The sequence below is a fragment of the Rhinolophus sinicus genome, linkage group LG14, assembly GCF_036562045.2.
Source record: "Rhinolophus sinicus isolate RSC01 linkage group LG14, ASM3656204v1, whole genome shotgun sequence".
Classification (NCBI taxonomy): Eukaryota; Metazoa; Chordata; class Mammalia; order Chiroptera; family Rhinolophidae; genus Rhinolophus; species Rhinolophus sinicus.
This window is the reverse complement of record NC_133763.1, coordinates 34,933,335-34,950,385: the sequence shown is the minus strand read 5'-3', so window position 1 is coordinate 34,950,385 and position 17,051 is coordinate 34,933,335. Positions and strand designations below refer to the sequence as shown.

The following is a 17,051-nucleotide window of genomic DNA, read 5'->3' as shown; positions in this document are numbered from 1 at the left end:
ATCGTCCAACCTCGTGTGTGTGCGTCTGTGTGTGTGTGTGTGTGTGTGTGTGTGTGTGTGAATATGACAAGGAAAAAAATATTATCAGGTGAGTTCAGATCATAACTAATTTCCCTACAGCAGGGATAGAATTATTGTCCTATCTAAAGTGGTCAATTTTGGTCATTTGAAGACAAATAAAAACTTCCAAACTGTAGGAATAATGGGATTTGATGATTGATCTTTAACTCACAAGAACATATGTTCTAAAAAGCTAATTTGGAGCACAAATAATGCTTCTAATCGAGAATACACTTTTCCATAGAAGCTACATTGTAAATGGTGTTCATTTTTTCATGTCTGACCATAAAAGCTTGGGTACTTAAAGTTTAGGACTAGTGGACTCATGAACTATACCCCAAAATGCATTCACTCAACAAACACTGACGTTTGGTCAAGGGCAAACAGTTAACTCTTAGCTCCGAGGATTTAGAAAGCTGTTTTTGAAGGAAAATGAATTAGAATCAAGAATATACCTGCACACTGGAAGTCATTTGTGAGTTTGTCTTCATAATAAAGATGTAAGAAGAAAGACCGTTGTTAAATCTTAGTTCTTATTCTGTGTGTACTAAGGGAAGTACATCTCTAAATCTAAAGAAAAAGTTCTTTACAGCTATCATCTCAGATATTCTAACCTGGAGAATAAAGGGTAATTTCTTATAAGGGGATGCTGGGAACATGGGCTTCCTGATACTCACAATTATTGACAGTCAGGTCATTCTTAAGTGTTCTTAAGTATGCACACCTATGTATATGTGCATTTATCCTTATAAACTTATTGTCCGTGAATATAAATTTTTATAAAACTAAAACTTACCCACAGAAGCTATCTCTGAACTGCCAAATTGCATGGGGTACCCAATGCTCAAAAAAATCCCATACTTTTCTATGATGGCATTTATAACTACAATTAAATAATTAAGTATATAATTGTTTAATATCCATCCCCCTCCCTAGATTAAAACTCCATGAAGGTGGAAGATATGTCTGTTTTGGTTGTTGATGTAGTCTCAATATACAAGCACAATACCTGGGACATAACTGACACTCAATAAAACTTTGTTGAATATGTGAGTAAATAGATAAATGATAATAAGTGAACAAAAAGGAAATACTATGTTTGATGGCATAATACACATTCAGTAAATATTTATGTGTTTGTATATGCAATGCATGTTCTTGTATGTAGAGAGATAGTCTATATACTAAGATGTCTATATACTAGTCTATATACAAGTAAAAGTAATGGGAAGGAGAACAAAAGAACTTCATTTATAATAGTTGAGCTGAAAGATAGTTTGCCATCAGTATATAGAGATGCACAAAAATATAACAGAAAAAAATATATATATAACAGAAAACATGTGTAGCATGAAAGGAAAATAAACTGTCTGGATTTGAATCTCAGCTCAGCAAATCGTCATGTGGTATAAGTTTTGGCAACTTACTGAATTTCAGTGCCCTCAGTCACAAAATGGGGATAAATCATAACATCTAGATCCTGGGATTGTTGTGAGCTTTAAATTAGCTACTATGTATAAAGTCATAGGACATTGCCTGGTACAAAGCAGTCACACAATAAATGTTTAACACACTATAATATTATCACTACTACTACTACTACTAGAGCAGTACATTTAAAGTCTGGTGGAAATATGGATAATCCTAAGAATTATATGCCTATGATCAGACTGAAATAGATAGAGTGGCTTATAAAGAGTGTGTTTCTGAGAGAAACGCACGATGGGTAAGTAATTGAGTTTCACAAAGTCTTTGCTAGGAAGGATGATGATAACGGATGATTCTAACGGTAGTAACAGAAGAAATCTGGCTCTATTCTAGCAGTACGTCTGTATTAACACATTCAATAGTTACAAAGACCCTACAAGGTTATTACTGTTATTATCAAACGAGGAAACGAATGATAGCAGGTTAATTAAATTGCCCAAGGCACAGAGCAAGGAAGGAGATGAATCACTATTAAACTCCATCTGCCTTGCTCTACAGCCTCTCGATGTGGCTATGTACTAAACGTTTCTTCACTCACTCATTCACCAAAAAGTTACACTGCTTACTTACTCTACCCTAACGATTGTGTTTGGAACTGTGGCAATCTTAAGGTATAATTACCTTCCTTGAGAAGCTCCCACATTGGTTGGGAATGAACACAAATAAACACATGGTTATCTCCTCACCTATGGGCAGGTACCAATTACTGATCACTTATGTGTCAGGCACTTCGCTAAGTGTTTTACATTGATTACCTGTCCTAAGTCAATTCTCACAGCAACTCTAAAGAACCAGGCCTTTTACCATTTTAGTTTTATAGATTAAAAAAACCTGAGGCTTAGAAGGATTAAATAGCGGCTTTTAATTGTTTACTAGACTGACTCCAGTGTTTTATATTCTTTAAGAGTTCAGTTCGAACAGTATGAGGAAACAGAAGAAAGGGCTTCCAGGCTGCAAGGGGAGGAGCAAGCATCATCTTGACTTGAGTATTGAAAAACAAACAGTAGTTCTTCTGTTTAAGAGGCGGAAAGACAAACTAGACAGAAGGAAAAGCACATGCAAAGGCAGGAAAACAAGAAACACCCTCGAGTATTCAGATAACAGAAGTAGTTCTAAATGAGTAGAAAGCAGGGGTATTAAAAGTGGGGAGTAAGAGTCTTACATGGTGGGTTGGCACCAGACTAAGAAGTTCTTCATGTGTCATACTAAGCAGCTGGCACTTATTCTGTAGGAAATGAGGTGCCAACCAAGGATTTTAAGAGTCTAAGTGATGAGGTCAGATATATACATTGTTATGAAACACGACTAGCAGCCTCTATGGGGGCTCCACTAGAAGATGGTCCAAAACCTTGTCAACTACAAAAGAGAAGTAGGGTGAGGCTTCATAAATAAAGCATTATAACTTATAAAGAACTATTGGAAATGGTACACTATTTGGTCATTTTATTCTGTCAGAGGTAGAGTCTGTTTGCAGAGCCTTGTCCTATGGCTAAGGAGACGTGGGCTCTGGACCTATCTGCCCTGGAACTACTGAATGGTATCTCACATATAAGACAAAGAGGCCACTTGCTCTTCTTAGGAAAACAAATGAAATTATTGTTTGTGGTCTTCAGGAGAAATGTGAATGCAAAATATTACATCATATTTTTAAGTAGTTGTTTTCTGTATTAGCAAACTGAGGCTCTTATTTGCCAAAGATATTTCTTTATAACTTTTATAATTTTTTAAACTAAAAACTTAAAACGTACCTGTTTTAAGAAGCACAACTGCTAAAAAATGAGTGATGATTACTCAAGTTAACTCAAATTTCACTGATTTGATGTGGAACAAATGAAGGGTAGATAAGATGTGACGTCTTACCCAACATGTTTGAAAAAAATAAGTCAATTCAGCTAAGATTCTCTAATGTTGAGAGTTACAGTGAACAAGAAGCACTCCAAAAGTTCAAGGGCAGCAAGAGCATTCAAGAAAATGTTCATTCAATATTTACCTTAGTAACGATCCTGTAAGTAATGAAAGTTTCAATTGTAGTAACATGGCTTTCAGGTTCATCAACAGTAATGAACAGATCCTTCAAATCTGGCTCATCTTCAAACTTGACTTGGTTTATCATTGATAAAGGGGACGTTGGCATCACAGGGCTGAAGGAATTCATGTCCATCAAAGAGGCATCCTAAGGAATAAAACATTCAAAAATTAATACCTATAGAAAAATAGTTAAAATCCCTTTTCTGAGACACCACAAATATTAATGAAATATGTCAAGAACAAGAAAGATAATTGGACTCCTGGTTAAATATGGTACATTGAACATGTATTTTTTATCTCTGTTTCCTCTTAAAGTCCCACTTTAAAAAATGACAGTAAAAAAACAAACAAATAAAAACAAAACAAGACAAAAAAGCATACAAAGGCATAAACCCTCAAGGTAAAAATAAGAGACTAAACAAGATTTACTTTTCTTTGGAAACTGGAACTCTGATTGTCGTGAGGTAACTGAAATAGCAGTGCAGAGAAAGCTGAAAAGTAAACCTAGGAGAGAACGGTAAATTAGGAAGTAGAAGGCACATTTATGACAGACAATACCCTAGAGCCTCAAGAATTCAAGGCACCAGAAACCGTGGACATAGAGCGCTGGTGGAGCTAAAACTGGAGGATTGTTTGAAAAGCTAATAAAGCAAAAAAACGTTAGTACCTCAGATTCCCTCATCTATCCATGCGATCAGGTGACTTTTCCTCCTCAATTTTGCAGAAAACTACAAGTTTGCTTTCTGGAGTGTCTCTGAACTTAAGGGCACCAGTCAGGATAGGCCCTATGAAAATACAGATATCAAGGGAAAGTCCTGCCTCCTAGATGGAAAGATATGCAGCCCTCTCCCCTCATTGGGACACAAGAATGGTGGCAGCAAGGTGTTAGGAGGCTTCCTGTCTCAGCCGACCATTCCAAGAAAAAACTGACAGTACAGTCCCCTGATAGTAACCAGGTCTCTACACAACCGCCCTGCAGGGGCGCTCCACCATGCACGCTGAATGTCTACTCAACTTTTTATTACCTGCTATAGGAACTGCTAAACATTTAAACATGTAGAAAGCCTCCAATGTGAAAGAAAGATTCACAAACTAACAAAATACAGGAAGTAGACAGAATAGAGAAAAGAATGCTTAAAAAACAGATGAAGTCATCAGAGATAAGAATGATATCAAATTCATGAATAAAATAGGTGCTACGTAGATTTAAAAAGTTAAGAACAGCAGCAAAATCAGTACAAAAGGAGGCTCATGAAAACTGAAATATGATAGCAGGATAAACACTCTAGAGTTTAAAAGACAGAATTCAAGAACTAAGTTGAACCAAAAGAACAAGAGATGGAAAAGGAGAAAGCATTTTTAAAAACTAAAGGATCCAGGCAGACAGAGCTGAATAAAAGGAATTTCAGAAAATGAAGAAGGAAAATGTAGAACTCCTACAAGCGTCCATCACTCTGATCTTTCATAATAGTAGGGATTTTAAACTTCCAGAAAAAATATAAACAGGTAAAATACAATAGGAATCTCAGGAATCAAAGTAGCTTCAGATTTCTCAATGGGAACACTAGAAACTAAATAACAACAAAATAGTACCTTCAAATTTCTAAGAGGAAAATATTGTCTACCTAGAATTCTATTTAGCCAGGCATAGTGCCATTCAAGTATACAAATACAATAAAATCATTTCAGATATGAAAGATTTAAAAAACTGATTTCCCATGCAGCCATTTTTTAGAAGCTTCTTTACTTTTCCAAAATAAGGGACAAGAAATAGTGTCTAAAAACAGGAGATTCAACAGAAAAGAGAACTAAAGGAAATTCCCTGTATGATAGCAAAAGAATGTCCCAGGCTGACAGCTTTGCAGCAGGACCTAGAGAACCATCCTGGACCAGGAAGACAGAGACTCCAGGGAGGCCTGGAGATGAAGAAGGAAGAATAAAGGAAGAGAGGGAGGAAGGAAGGAGGGATAGAGGGGAAGAGAAAGAGAGAGGAAAGGAAGGAAGGAAGCAGGGAGAAGGGGAAGGAAAAGGAGGAAGGAAAGAGAGGCTGGTATATTAACTGATGTTTGTTTGTTTATTTATTTGATTCTTTTTTATTAGTTTCAGGTTTTTCGTTTGTTCTTCTTTTTTCCGATATGTTTAAATTTAATAAGATGCTTTGTTAGATTTTGTACATGAATTATGATTGGTGCAAAAAAGCCAAGAGGGAGAGAAATCAAGAGAGAGAGAAAGGGAGGGATAAAAAAAGAGAGACAGAGAGAAAATGAATGAATGATGAACACTCAGGAAAATAAAAGGTGTACAAGAATGAAAATGTAATCATAGTTCATTATATGGCTTGACTGTGAATAAAAAACTCTTCTTAATCCTAAACTTAACTAAAATGGTGATAAAGTTATACTAAAATAAGAATATATATATATATATATATATATATATATATATATATATATATATATATATATATATATATATATATATATATATATGTTTGAGAGGAGAAGACAGTGCCTGCAAAAGCTTCAAACTGCCAATACCATTATGGAAAAAGGAAGATGAGAAACTGTTCTAGACTGGAGAAAACCAAAGAGACAAAATAGCTAAATGCAACACAAACGTAACACGTGTTCTTGGATTAGAATCTGTACCAAAGGGGGAGAACCTTTGTGTTCTCTCTCTACAAGATGTTATTGGGACAACTGGAGAAATTTGAAAGGGTCTGTGGATTAGAATGTAGTAGTGCGTCAATGTTATTTTCCTGATTTGGATATTTATTCTTTGATTATGTAGAAGAGTGTCCTTGTTTTTTTAAAAATACACAGATCTATTTAGGAGTAATACAACATCAGGTCTCCAATTTACTCAACTTACAGGGAGAGAGAGGGAGACAGCCAAAGTTGTGAAAATGGTAATAATTGGGAAATCTAGGTTCTTTGTGGTTTTCTTGCAACTTTTCTCCAATTTTGAAATTATTTCAAAATTATTTCAAAATGAAAAGTACATTTACAGTTTTCAAAAGTCAGTTCATTCCACCAGGCTTAAAATAAAACAAGACGAATTAAAAATAAAAAAGCAGCACACTGTGCCCCAGTATTGCTAGTACCAGTTCATGGTCCTCAGAAACCCATTCAGAACTCCATTAGCTGTTTTTGTTTCTTGTTGAGTCCCATCTTTCAAATAACATAAATATGGGTGTGTTTTTTTCGCTTTTCAATTTTGATATTATCATGATTTCCTACTAAGGAGGATGAAGAGTATTTATTTATTTAGTCAACTAATTATATGAGTAGACTCACAGATTCCTATGCTGTTGAATGGGTAATAATCTATTAATATATCATAATTTATTTTGATGTTCCAAGTGTCTAAAACCTGCCTAGTGGGAGCCCCTTAAAACTGGCACCTGTGTGTTTCTGTTATCTTTTTATTATTCCTTGAGCACTTTATTGTCTGGCATAAAAAGATATTTCAGGTTTATCCTGTATTTTCCCTGCCCCACGTTGAATCAGACATTTCTCCAAGGAACTCTGGTTCCTTTTAGAGGAGATCGGTATTTAGAAACCAAGATATAAATGCTAAGAAATATATGTATGATATACCTACATAGGTACATACACACATATACACACATCTGGTTCTAGATATATACAGATAGAAATATAAAGATATTAAATGCCATGAGTTCACACTGATACCTCCAATTATAATTTGAGACCACCTGGCTTATTCCAGCCTTCCTCCTTCCCTTATTTGTAACTCTTTTCTCCGGCAGAGAGAAGCCTGGCTCCTGTTACCCTGAATATATTTACTTATTTGCTCAATCCCCCTGTATTTAATCAGTCTCCCAACCATGCCAGCTGCCTCCTCAGTCCTGACCACATCGGCCAAGGCAGGCTTATTCTCATTCCCAACTACCTGGAGCCTCCTCAGCCCCAATCCCATTGGCTACTTCCTTGGACACAATGGTGGTCTCCTCAGGCAGCTTCAGTAGTTTGTTTTTAAATAAAGGAAAGGGAACACATGTTATTTTGTAAATAAAAATTTAAAAATAAATCAAAAGGATAATATGTAGTAAATTTTAAATACAAGTAATACTTCATTCCTATGCAAAGATAAAACTAACACTATCGATGTAACCTTTTGAATTATTTCTTCAGTAGTAGTAATGACTTCTTCAACTCTGTACTTTCTTTTAGATTCCTTTTTTCTCCAGAAGTAAGAATATATGTTAAAATCAAATATTTGTCTGTTGTTATAAAAAGACCAAAGTTAACTGACACACTTAGAAATTAATTCTGCGACAAAGCCTATCTTAGCTTAGCAACAGAGTTGGACAGTCCTGAGTGAAAAATATCATTAGAAGAAGGCCAAAAACTAGGTCTAATCTTTTCTCTACCACTGACTACGCAGGTAACCTTGAACAATTAATTCAGCCTTTGTAAGTTAAACTAAGGAGCTGGACTTGAAAATCTCCAAAATCTCTCTCACAAGGCTAACAATTTGCAAATGCATTAATACAAGAAAATGTAGCAAAATTTCAAAATTTTAAGAAAAGTTACTTTTTTTAGTACTATGAATGAAACAATGTTTCAAATCATTATATGGCCTAGCTTTTCCCTCAAAACAATTCAATTTAAATGTTTTTGAAGCATCAGTAATACCCAGAGCACTGTTCTCAAGGCTCTTTCCACACCAAAAGTTAATTATGTGAACTATAATTCAGCATTTGGGTAACCTTCAATGCAATAATATAAGAAATAATATGGTAGGACACACTAACTGAAGAGACAACAACAATGGTTGTTTTGATTAAAAAGATTCAGGTTGTAGTGACTACAAAATGATTTGTGAAAGAAAAAAACATTTAGTCATGATTTAGACCAAAAAATTAAGGACAAGTTACAGATGGGTTAATCAGACACAAAAACATAGAGAAACTAAATGTCTTACAACAGTTGAGTGAAATAAATTATGGTATATCCCTATGATAGGATACAATAAAGTCTATCCAGACAATAGAATACACTAAAATGATTAAAAGTAATGTTTTAGAAGAATATATAGTAACTTGGAAAAAGTATGCTACTAATAGAAAAATAGCAGGTTATAAAATTTGTGGCCAAGTAGATTCTGTATATATGTGCATGTATGGCAGAGGGGGGCCAGACGGTAGGAAACAAAAAGTGTGTTTGTGTATGTGTGTGTGTGTGTGTGTGTGTGTGTGTGCGTGTGTCTCAGACCAGGGAGGGGGGGTGGAGAGGGGAGAACACTTGCAACGTGCATGTGTGGACAACCTTAGCAACTATACAAAATATGTTAACAAAATTTATTCCAGGTGTTGGGATTGCTCTTGAATTTAATACTTTTCAGTGTGAGTTTCTGTATTTCGAAGCATTCTAAAATAAACATATCCTTTTGAAAAAATATGAAAATTGTTAGTCAACATTGTATGTAATGTGTTCAAAGACAGCAAGAACTATTGTAAAAAATTAAAAGAGTTGTCTAAGGCCACTTTGGCAGGAGACCTTGGATTACATTTGATTTTTTTTTGTTGTTAACTCATCAAAGCTGCATAGTTACATAGGAAATTTAAAAATATGCTCAAAATCACATGAAAATGGGATTGTCAAAATAAATTATGTTATGCTAACACAATGGAATACTAAGCAGTCATTAAAAACAGAGTTTACAGGTTCCAAATAAATGTGCAATCAGCATGTACAAAAATCTCTCTCAATAACCATTTCATATAAATGGTAGTTTTTTTAAGCTGACAAATTTTAATTTGATGGGCAAAAGTATTTTAAATTTTACTGACATTGCATACCACCATGTGCCTTGGCATTCTGTGCAGTCACCCTCTTAACTCACCACATCCCACTTCTTTTACCTACTACATAATTTAGCATTCTATTTGTTCTGTTTAAAATGCATCCTTTTGTAGAGTGGGAAAGATCTGCATGAATTTACAAAGGCTCACAATTCCAATGAGTGTAGTGTGGTGTCATAAAAATATGCTTCAATACTAGCAAAGGGAGAAAATTACAGGCTGAAATTTAGCAACATCCAAGATTTCAGTAGAAGGATTTAAATTACTATGAATCATTCAAAAACATTCTTAAAACCTCAATAAAACTGACTATCCAAAGTGTTTTATATTCACTTCAAAAAAAGAAAAGAAAATATACTGAGGATACTTGAAAGATTTACATTTTGACATGAACAAGTGAAGAAAATAAGTGTTAGAGAAGATCCAAAGAAGCAATTAACCAGAAAGAACTCCATTTAACCTTTTGTGGTTGATGCTTTTCAGAGAAATGGATCATTAAAATTTGTTCTTTCGAAACAAAGTTCTCACCTCCACAATAATGCCTGCCTCTTTCTCCTGCCCGTTCTCTCTCTCCCATACCTCAATCTTCATTTATACATTCATTCATTCTTAGCATTGGATCTATGTCCATTACCTTACGATCTTTTAGACAATGAAAATACAACTTTTTTTTCCCAACAATAGATTAAAGCAGAAAGATAATTATCTGTGTGGTAAGTCTCTATTTCTTAAATAACATTGAATACCTTTCCTATAACTAGATAATGTATACCCGCATGCACGCCACCAAAGTATTTTGGGATGGTTTCGACTTAGAACTGAGTATGTGTAATAGAGAAGTAAGCCAAATTATTACAGGAAATCATTGTCTTTTATCTTTACTCCAACTCAACACATCTACTGTAAGAGAAACCATTTAAGTGACTTCTAAAATAAATTAACATTAGAATTGTGTTATGTAGCATGGCATTGGAATTTCCTGACAAAGTCACTTACAAATTAAGTATGAGTTTACCTTGTTGTTACGTTTGGTTTATTACAAGCATTCATTATGGGTTGAATTGTGTCCTTCCAGGATTCACATGCTGAAACCCTAAGCCCCAGTACCTCAGAATGTGACCTTATTTGGAGAGAGGGTCATTACAGAAGTAATCAAGATAAAATGTGGCCATTGGGTTCGGGCCTGATGCACTATGACTGGTGTCTTTATAAAAAGGGGAAATTTGGACACAGAGACATCTGTAAAATGAAGACAATGTTAAGAGACACAGGGAGAAGATGAATACCATACGCCAAGTTGACAGGCTTGTACCAGATCCTTCCCTCACTGCCCTCAGAAGGAACCAACCCTGCTGACATCTTCATTTCAGACTTCTAGCCTCCAGAACTGTGAGAAAATAAATCTCTGTTGTTTGAGATATCTAATCTGTGGTACACTGTTACAGCAACCCTAGCAAGCTAATAGCATATCTGTACATAGAGTTCTACACAATAAAAATTTAAGGAAGGAAGGAATTATGATTAAAATAGTCCATCCTTGCTTCATTCATTCCTTTTTTACAGGTTAACAGTCAACTCCAGTAACTTTTGAGAAATATTTTGCCTCCCTCCTTTAATGCTATTAGATGGTTCCAAAGTTCTACTATTGAAATAAATAAAACACATAGCTGAAACAAATAATGACTTGCCGATATTTGAATACTCAGGAGATAAAACCAAAAGAAACAGGTTAAAAGATGAGATAGGGCCTCTCTAAGAGGTGTCCTTCCTTAATATTCTTCACTAAAATGCCACTCAGGAACATCTCATAAATATAACATGAATTACTCTGATAACACTAAATCGCACGTACCATCTGTGCACAAATAGCTATTTTCTTTTTACAAGTAGAGGGGAAAAAAATCAATGTGAGAAGTGTGATAAATCAGAATACTAGCATGAAAAGGCCATGCAAATAAAACTGCTGATGCCCATGAAACATGCACACCAAGAGACATCTGGTAAAAAAGCAACTAAAAGTGGAAGGAGCTGGAGAAGCCTTGTTGTTCTGAGGGACACTCATCTTGATGGGCCTAAATTTAGACTTAGCAGCTGTGTTTTGGTTTACAACTCCTTCCAATCTGCCTGCTTATAATAATAATAAAAAGTAGAAAGGCCTTCTGTAGAACACGGTTGAAAATGTGATTGGGGGATAAGCCGGCCGGTGTCATGTTCTATAAAGGGGCATACAACACTCTACTCTTGTTTGACCGAATTCCCAGTGGTATGTAGTATCTATGCCCTTGTAGGCACAGACCATAATTTATTTATCCATTTGTCTGTTTCTAGTTTTTTATTTTCTAACAGTGTTGCCTTGAATGTCCATGGACTTCTTTGGGTTTTGTGAACTATAAAACCATATACTGAACATAGAAAATTTTCATATAATTTTATTCTCTTCAGGAAAAAAAAAAAAAGAGGTATATTAAAAGAAAAAGTGTCCGTAGTCAGGCAGAGCTCAACTTAATTCAAGTTTAGACCTCTACCAACTGTATGAACCTAGTCAAGTCACTTTACTTTTCTGAGGTTAAGTGTTATCACTTTTAACCTCTTCAAGAGGTCGTATGTCACCTTGGATCATAGAGGATTAAGAAGAGGATACAACAAGGACGAATAAATGTGATGTATTCATTTTCTGCTTGAAGGCTTTATGTGAATTGTCTTATGTAAACCTTACCATGACTCTGCAGGGTATGTTCTATTTCTTCCCTTTATTATTGTTTATTATTTTTTTTAACCAGAGAGCAATACTATTGAGAAGGTACTCTTTTATCCCAGCTTTCAGATGAGGAAATGGAGAGGTTTAAATCACTTGTTCAAACTCTAACTGCTGTTAAGTGAAGGAACCAGTATTTGACTTCCTAACTGCCAATACAAACATACATCAAGATATGATCTCCAGGAGTTGTCGCTGAATTCACTTTTTCAGTTTCCCATGACATTAAATAGAAATCTAAAGCAGGAATAAATCAATATCTAATATACTGTGTTTCCCCGAAAATAAGACCTAGCATCAGCTCTAATGTGTTTTTGGAGCAAAAATTAATATAAGACCCAGTATTATATTATATTATATCCGGTCTTATACTAAAATAAGACCGGATATAATATATAATATAATATAATATAATATAATATAATATAATATAATATAATATAATATAATATAATATAATATAATATAATATAATATAATATAATATAATATAATATAATACTGGGTCTTATATTAATTTTTGCTCCAAAACACGCATTAAGAGTTGATGGTCTTGTCTTATTTTCGGGGAAACACAGTTTGTGTGTGTGTGTATATATATATATATATATATATATATATATATATATATATCACACATCTGAGTAAATACAAGGCAGCACTGTTGGAAATTAGAAAAGACTAGAAACAAAAGAATGGATAAATAAGTCATGGTATACGCATACAAGGTTATATATACGAGTATTACACAGAAATGAAAATCAACTATAACTTCATGCAAGAACATAGATAAATCTCATAAACTAAATGTTAGGAGACAAAAGCAAATCAGAGAAGAATTCACAAAGGATAGTGTCATTTTTAAAACTCCTAAAACATACAAGGTCCAAAAGCACATAAATCCTTAAAATATATCGCTTTAAGATACAAACATAGACTTTTATGAAAACCAAACAAACAATAAACCCAAAATTCAGATTATTTTATTTTAAGCAGAGAAGGGATATTCTTGGGGCGGGCCTCACAGGGAATATCAAAAATTTGGCTTATATTTTATTTCCTAAACCGGTTGATAGGAACATGGATGCAAATTTTATTATTCTATCATTACTAGGAGTCCGCAAACATTTTTCCATAAAGGGCCAGATAGTAAATATGGGCCGTACAGGCCATGTGATCTCTGTCAATTACTCACTTTGGGCATTGTAGTGCGAAAGCAGACATAGGCAATACATCAATGAATAGGTGTGTCTGTATGCCAATAAAACTTTATTTAGAAAGATGAAGCAGACCAGACTTCACCCACAGGCTGGTGTTTCCCCTGCTTTATGCTATATAGGTTATACAGTTATACAATATATAGAATTAGATATAATATAGCTACATATATTTTATGTAGTCTTTTGTATACATGAAAATATTCTATAATAAAAACCACTTTAAAAGTTTTAAAAAAGCTTTAAAAAGGTATGTTCAAGTAGGATAAGAATATATTCTTGATTACTGAAAATTGTCCATTTTCTTTTCAATTTTTTCATGAAACTTAGAAATAAAAATAAAGTCTTCTTGACTATTGCTAGGTAGATAGCAGTAAGTTTGTTCCAGATTTTTAGTATTTGCATTTCTTTTAGGAGCTTTTTAAAAAAATACTAAGACACACACACACACACACACACACACACACGTATACACTCACAAATTAATGTTTTTAATCACCTCAGTAAAGATTACTGCATATATAAGCAAGGACAAGTAAAGAACAAGTAAAATGCTCAGGCTGAAAGACAGGCAGAGCTTCCTCGCTAAGTGGGTCCTCCAAACCACTGGTGCAGTTATATGTGTGCCTCAGCGGTATGTCATATTACTGCATGTTGAAGACATCTAAAGCCATGAATGCTAAATCCACAAATGATAAGGGTCCACTAAACCGACCTTAAAATAAGCTTGGGGTATTGGATACATATATGAAACACAGTATCAGCCAACTACGAGTACCTGTTGTGGATTCAGTGATAACTAACTGGAAGCAGAGCAAGCCAGGAAAAATAATTAAGCAGAACTCCTAAAGATGTTAAAAATATGTCTTATGGGCAGGTAACACTGCAGACCTAACTCAGGAATGCAATAAAAATGATTCCTAAGGAGCTCAGCCAGCTGACTTTACCCCTAATAAGCATGGCTAAAACTGGCCCAGTAAACTAGAACTACTCCCCTGACCCAAAGTGCCATCTTCATAGATATTCTCCAGGGAAAGGCTCAGCTGCCTTGAGATCTAGCTATACCAACAAACTTAGGAGCATTTCTGAAGGGACTAATATATGCTTATACTATAACAAGAAAAGTAGTTGACAGTTAAAACTGCTGTATCAAGAATATTCTTATCCCCTAGTACTTTAAAGTAGCCTGGCAGAGACTACATGCAATGATGCATTCAAAGGGAGCTATACACATAATATAGAATTTAAGAGACGACACAAGAATTTTGTAACACAACTTAACATTAACTGAAAGCATATGCTTTATTTTAAATCAAAAGTATCCTACCTCCTTAATTTTATCTCCATGGTGCCTCCTTTGACCCCATGGACTTTCTCCCCATACTTGCACTTTTAACCTAAGTAGCCGTATGTATAGCCCCACCTAGACGACACGTATCAACATATTACCGCAATATCTTCCCTTAAATAGATATAAGCTCCTTGAATATAGAAATGTACTTTTGTGATTCCCTGAAGATCTCACTACAAATGCAAAATGGATGTTTATCCAAGTTATAAACATTAATCTTATACACCATAATAGCAAATACTGAGTTTTCTAAGCACCAGGGACTGTGCCTTAGCACTGTATACTTGCATGATTTAATTTATTAATAATTCTCTCAACAATCTGATGGAAGTAATTGCAACTATCATCATTTGCATTTTACAGATAATAAACTTGTGGTACAGGAATGGTAATAATTCTCCCAAAATTAAGAAGACATGTGAAGCTAACTCAAAGCCTGGAACAGACTCACAGCCCAGCTACAGTTGGCAGTTACATGAGAAAGAAATAAGTCTTTGTGGTAGGTAAGCCACTCAGATCTTGATGCTGTTTGTACTACAGCATAATCCAGTGAGAGCTGACAAACACACCATTCAGTGTTCGATTAGATTAAATGCACATATGTACAGACGTATGTACATATGTGTATACATATATATACATACACTTAACTTTCTCAGAGTTGGTACAAAAGAACAAATTAGGATTTTTTTCCCCCAGTTTTGAAGATACCAAGAGTTTTCCATTTGTCTTTGGTAACATATAAAAAATGATTTTACTGTAATTTTAGACAGACTCTCTGGTCTTAATGTTTCACTTAAAATGATTATGCTTTTTCATTTTAAAATAAAAATTTATTTCCTATATCAAAAAGTTAAAGCCATGACTAAAAAGTAATAAAATTACAACAAAAATGAACCTAAGAAATACTATGCTAAATGAAAGTAACCAGAAACAAAAGACCACATGTCATATGATTCTACATATGTGAAATTTTCTGAAAAGCAAATATATAAATACAGGAAAATAGATTAATAGTTGTATATATTGGATTTCTGGTCAAGGTGGCAGAGTAGGTTAATGTGGTGCTCACCTCCTCTAAGGACCACATCAATTACAAATAAACCACAGAACAACCATCATTGAGAATCACCTGAAGTCTAGCTGAACTGAAGCCCTACAACTATGGGCATATAGAAGAAGCCACCTTGAGACTGGTAGGAGGGAGAGACACACAGAATGGGCTGGTCCAACACCCATAGGTGACCATTATAAATCGACAGGGATATCTTGGCTGTGGAGGTCGCCCCTGGAAGAGTGATGGGTCTCAGCCCTTCTGCAGCCCAGGGTTTCAGTGCTGGGAAGAGAAGTCCCCATAGCTTCTGGCTGTGAAAAACAGCAGAGATTGTGGCTGAGTGAGATGGATGGCAGGTGCACTTTCAAGGGCACGAATTTACTCGCTGACTGACTTACTCACTTTGAGCTCCAGTGCTGGGGCAGCTGCTTGAAAGGCACCAGGGACATATGAGGAGGAACTCAATTGTCTGGCTTCAGAGAGTGGGCTGGAGGAGCAGCTTTCTCCTGGATGGAGGAGCTGGCAGAAGCCATTGTTTCTTTGTTGAGCCCTTTCCCTCCCTGCATGCAGATGTAGGCAGCTGCCATATCTGAGTCTCCATCAAACTGGCTATCACTTTTCATCTGCCCACTTAGTGTTCCTTGAGACCACACTGCACCCAAATTTCAGGCACACTCAAGCCACTTCCAGTGGCTTTTCCATATAAACAGCCTGCCTTAGCTCATGTTGCAGATAATCCTAAAATCTCCCAAAGGTTCACAAAAACCAAACAAGGAACATTTGGTTTTAGCATGCCCCATACTTCTGGTTGAGCAGCCCTAAACCCAGCACTAGCAACAGTCAGCCATGGTTAGTGACTTCACTTCCAAGCACAGCACAGGTGGCAGCCATCTCTGGATTGCTTTGTGGCTCATGCCAGGTGGCCGTGAGCAGGGCATAGACTGCAGGGCATTGAACATGGCCTGTACTGGGTCTCCTCCCAGGAGGTCTCAGGACTGGCAGGCCCAGTGGCCAGCTTCCGACTGGGCCAGAGCATCATCCAGCCACCTCCAAGGATGACACACCCAAAGGGCAGGGCACACCAGGTAGGCACCAGAGCCGTGCTAAAGTGAATCCTGCTCCATAGGGTCAGCCCCTGCACAACAGCTGCTCCACTATTGTCACAGCCAATTCTTACAAAAATGAGCCCAAGGGTCAATCCCTTCCACTGATGTGCAAACAGCAATTAAATCTCAACTACAACAGGAGGGCACACACAACACACACAA

General features: G+C 35.7%; 1 protein-coding gene across 4 annotated transcripts in view; it reads right to left on the bottom strand.

Moving 5' to 3' along the window:
• SNX7 (sorting nexin 7) overlaps positions 1-17,051 on the bottom strand; it is a 599,355-nt gene that overhangs the window by 154,103 nt on the left and 428,201 nt on the right. For all 4 annotated transcript variants that reach the window (XM_074318369.1, XM_074318370.1, XM_074318368.1 and 1 more), the window contains exon 2: positions 3,539-3,721. In XM_074318369.1, the coding sequence (XP_074174470.1) occupies positions 3,539-3,709 (171 nt within the window). In that variant the 5' untranslated portion in view covers positions 3,710-3,721. The remainder of the gene's footprint in view (positions 1-3,538; positions 3,722-17,051) is intronic.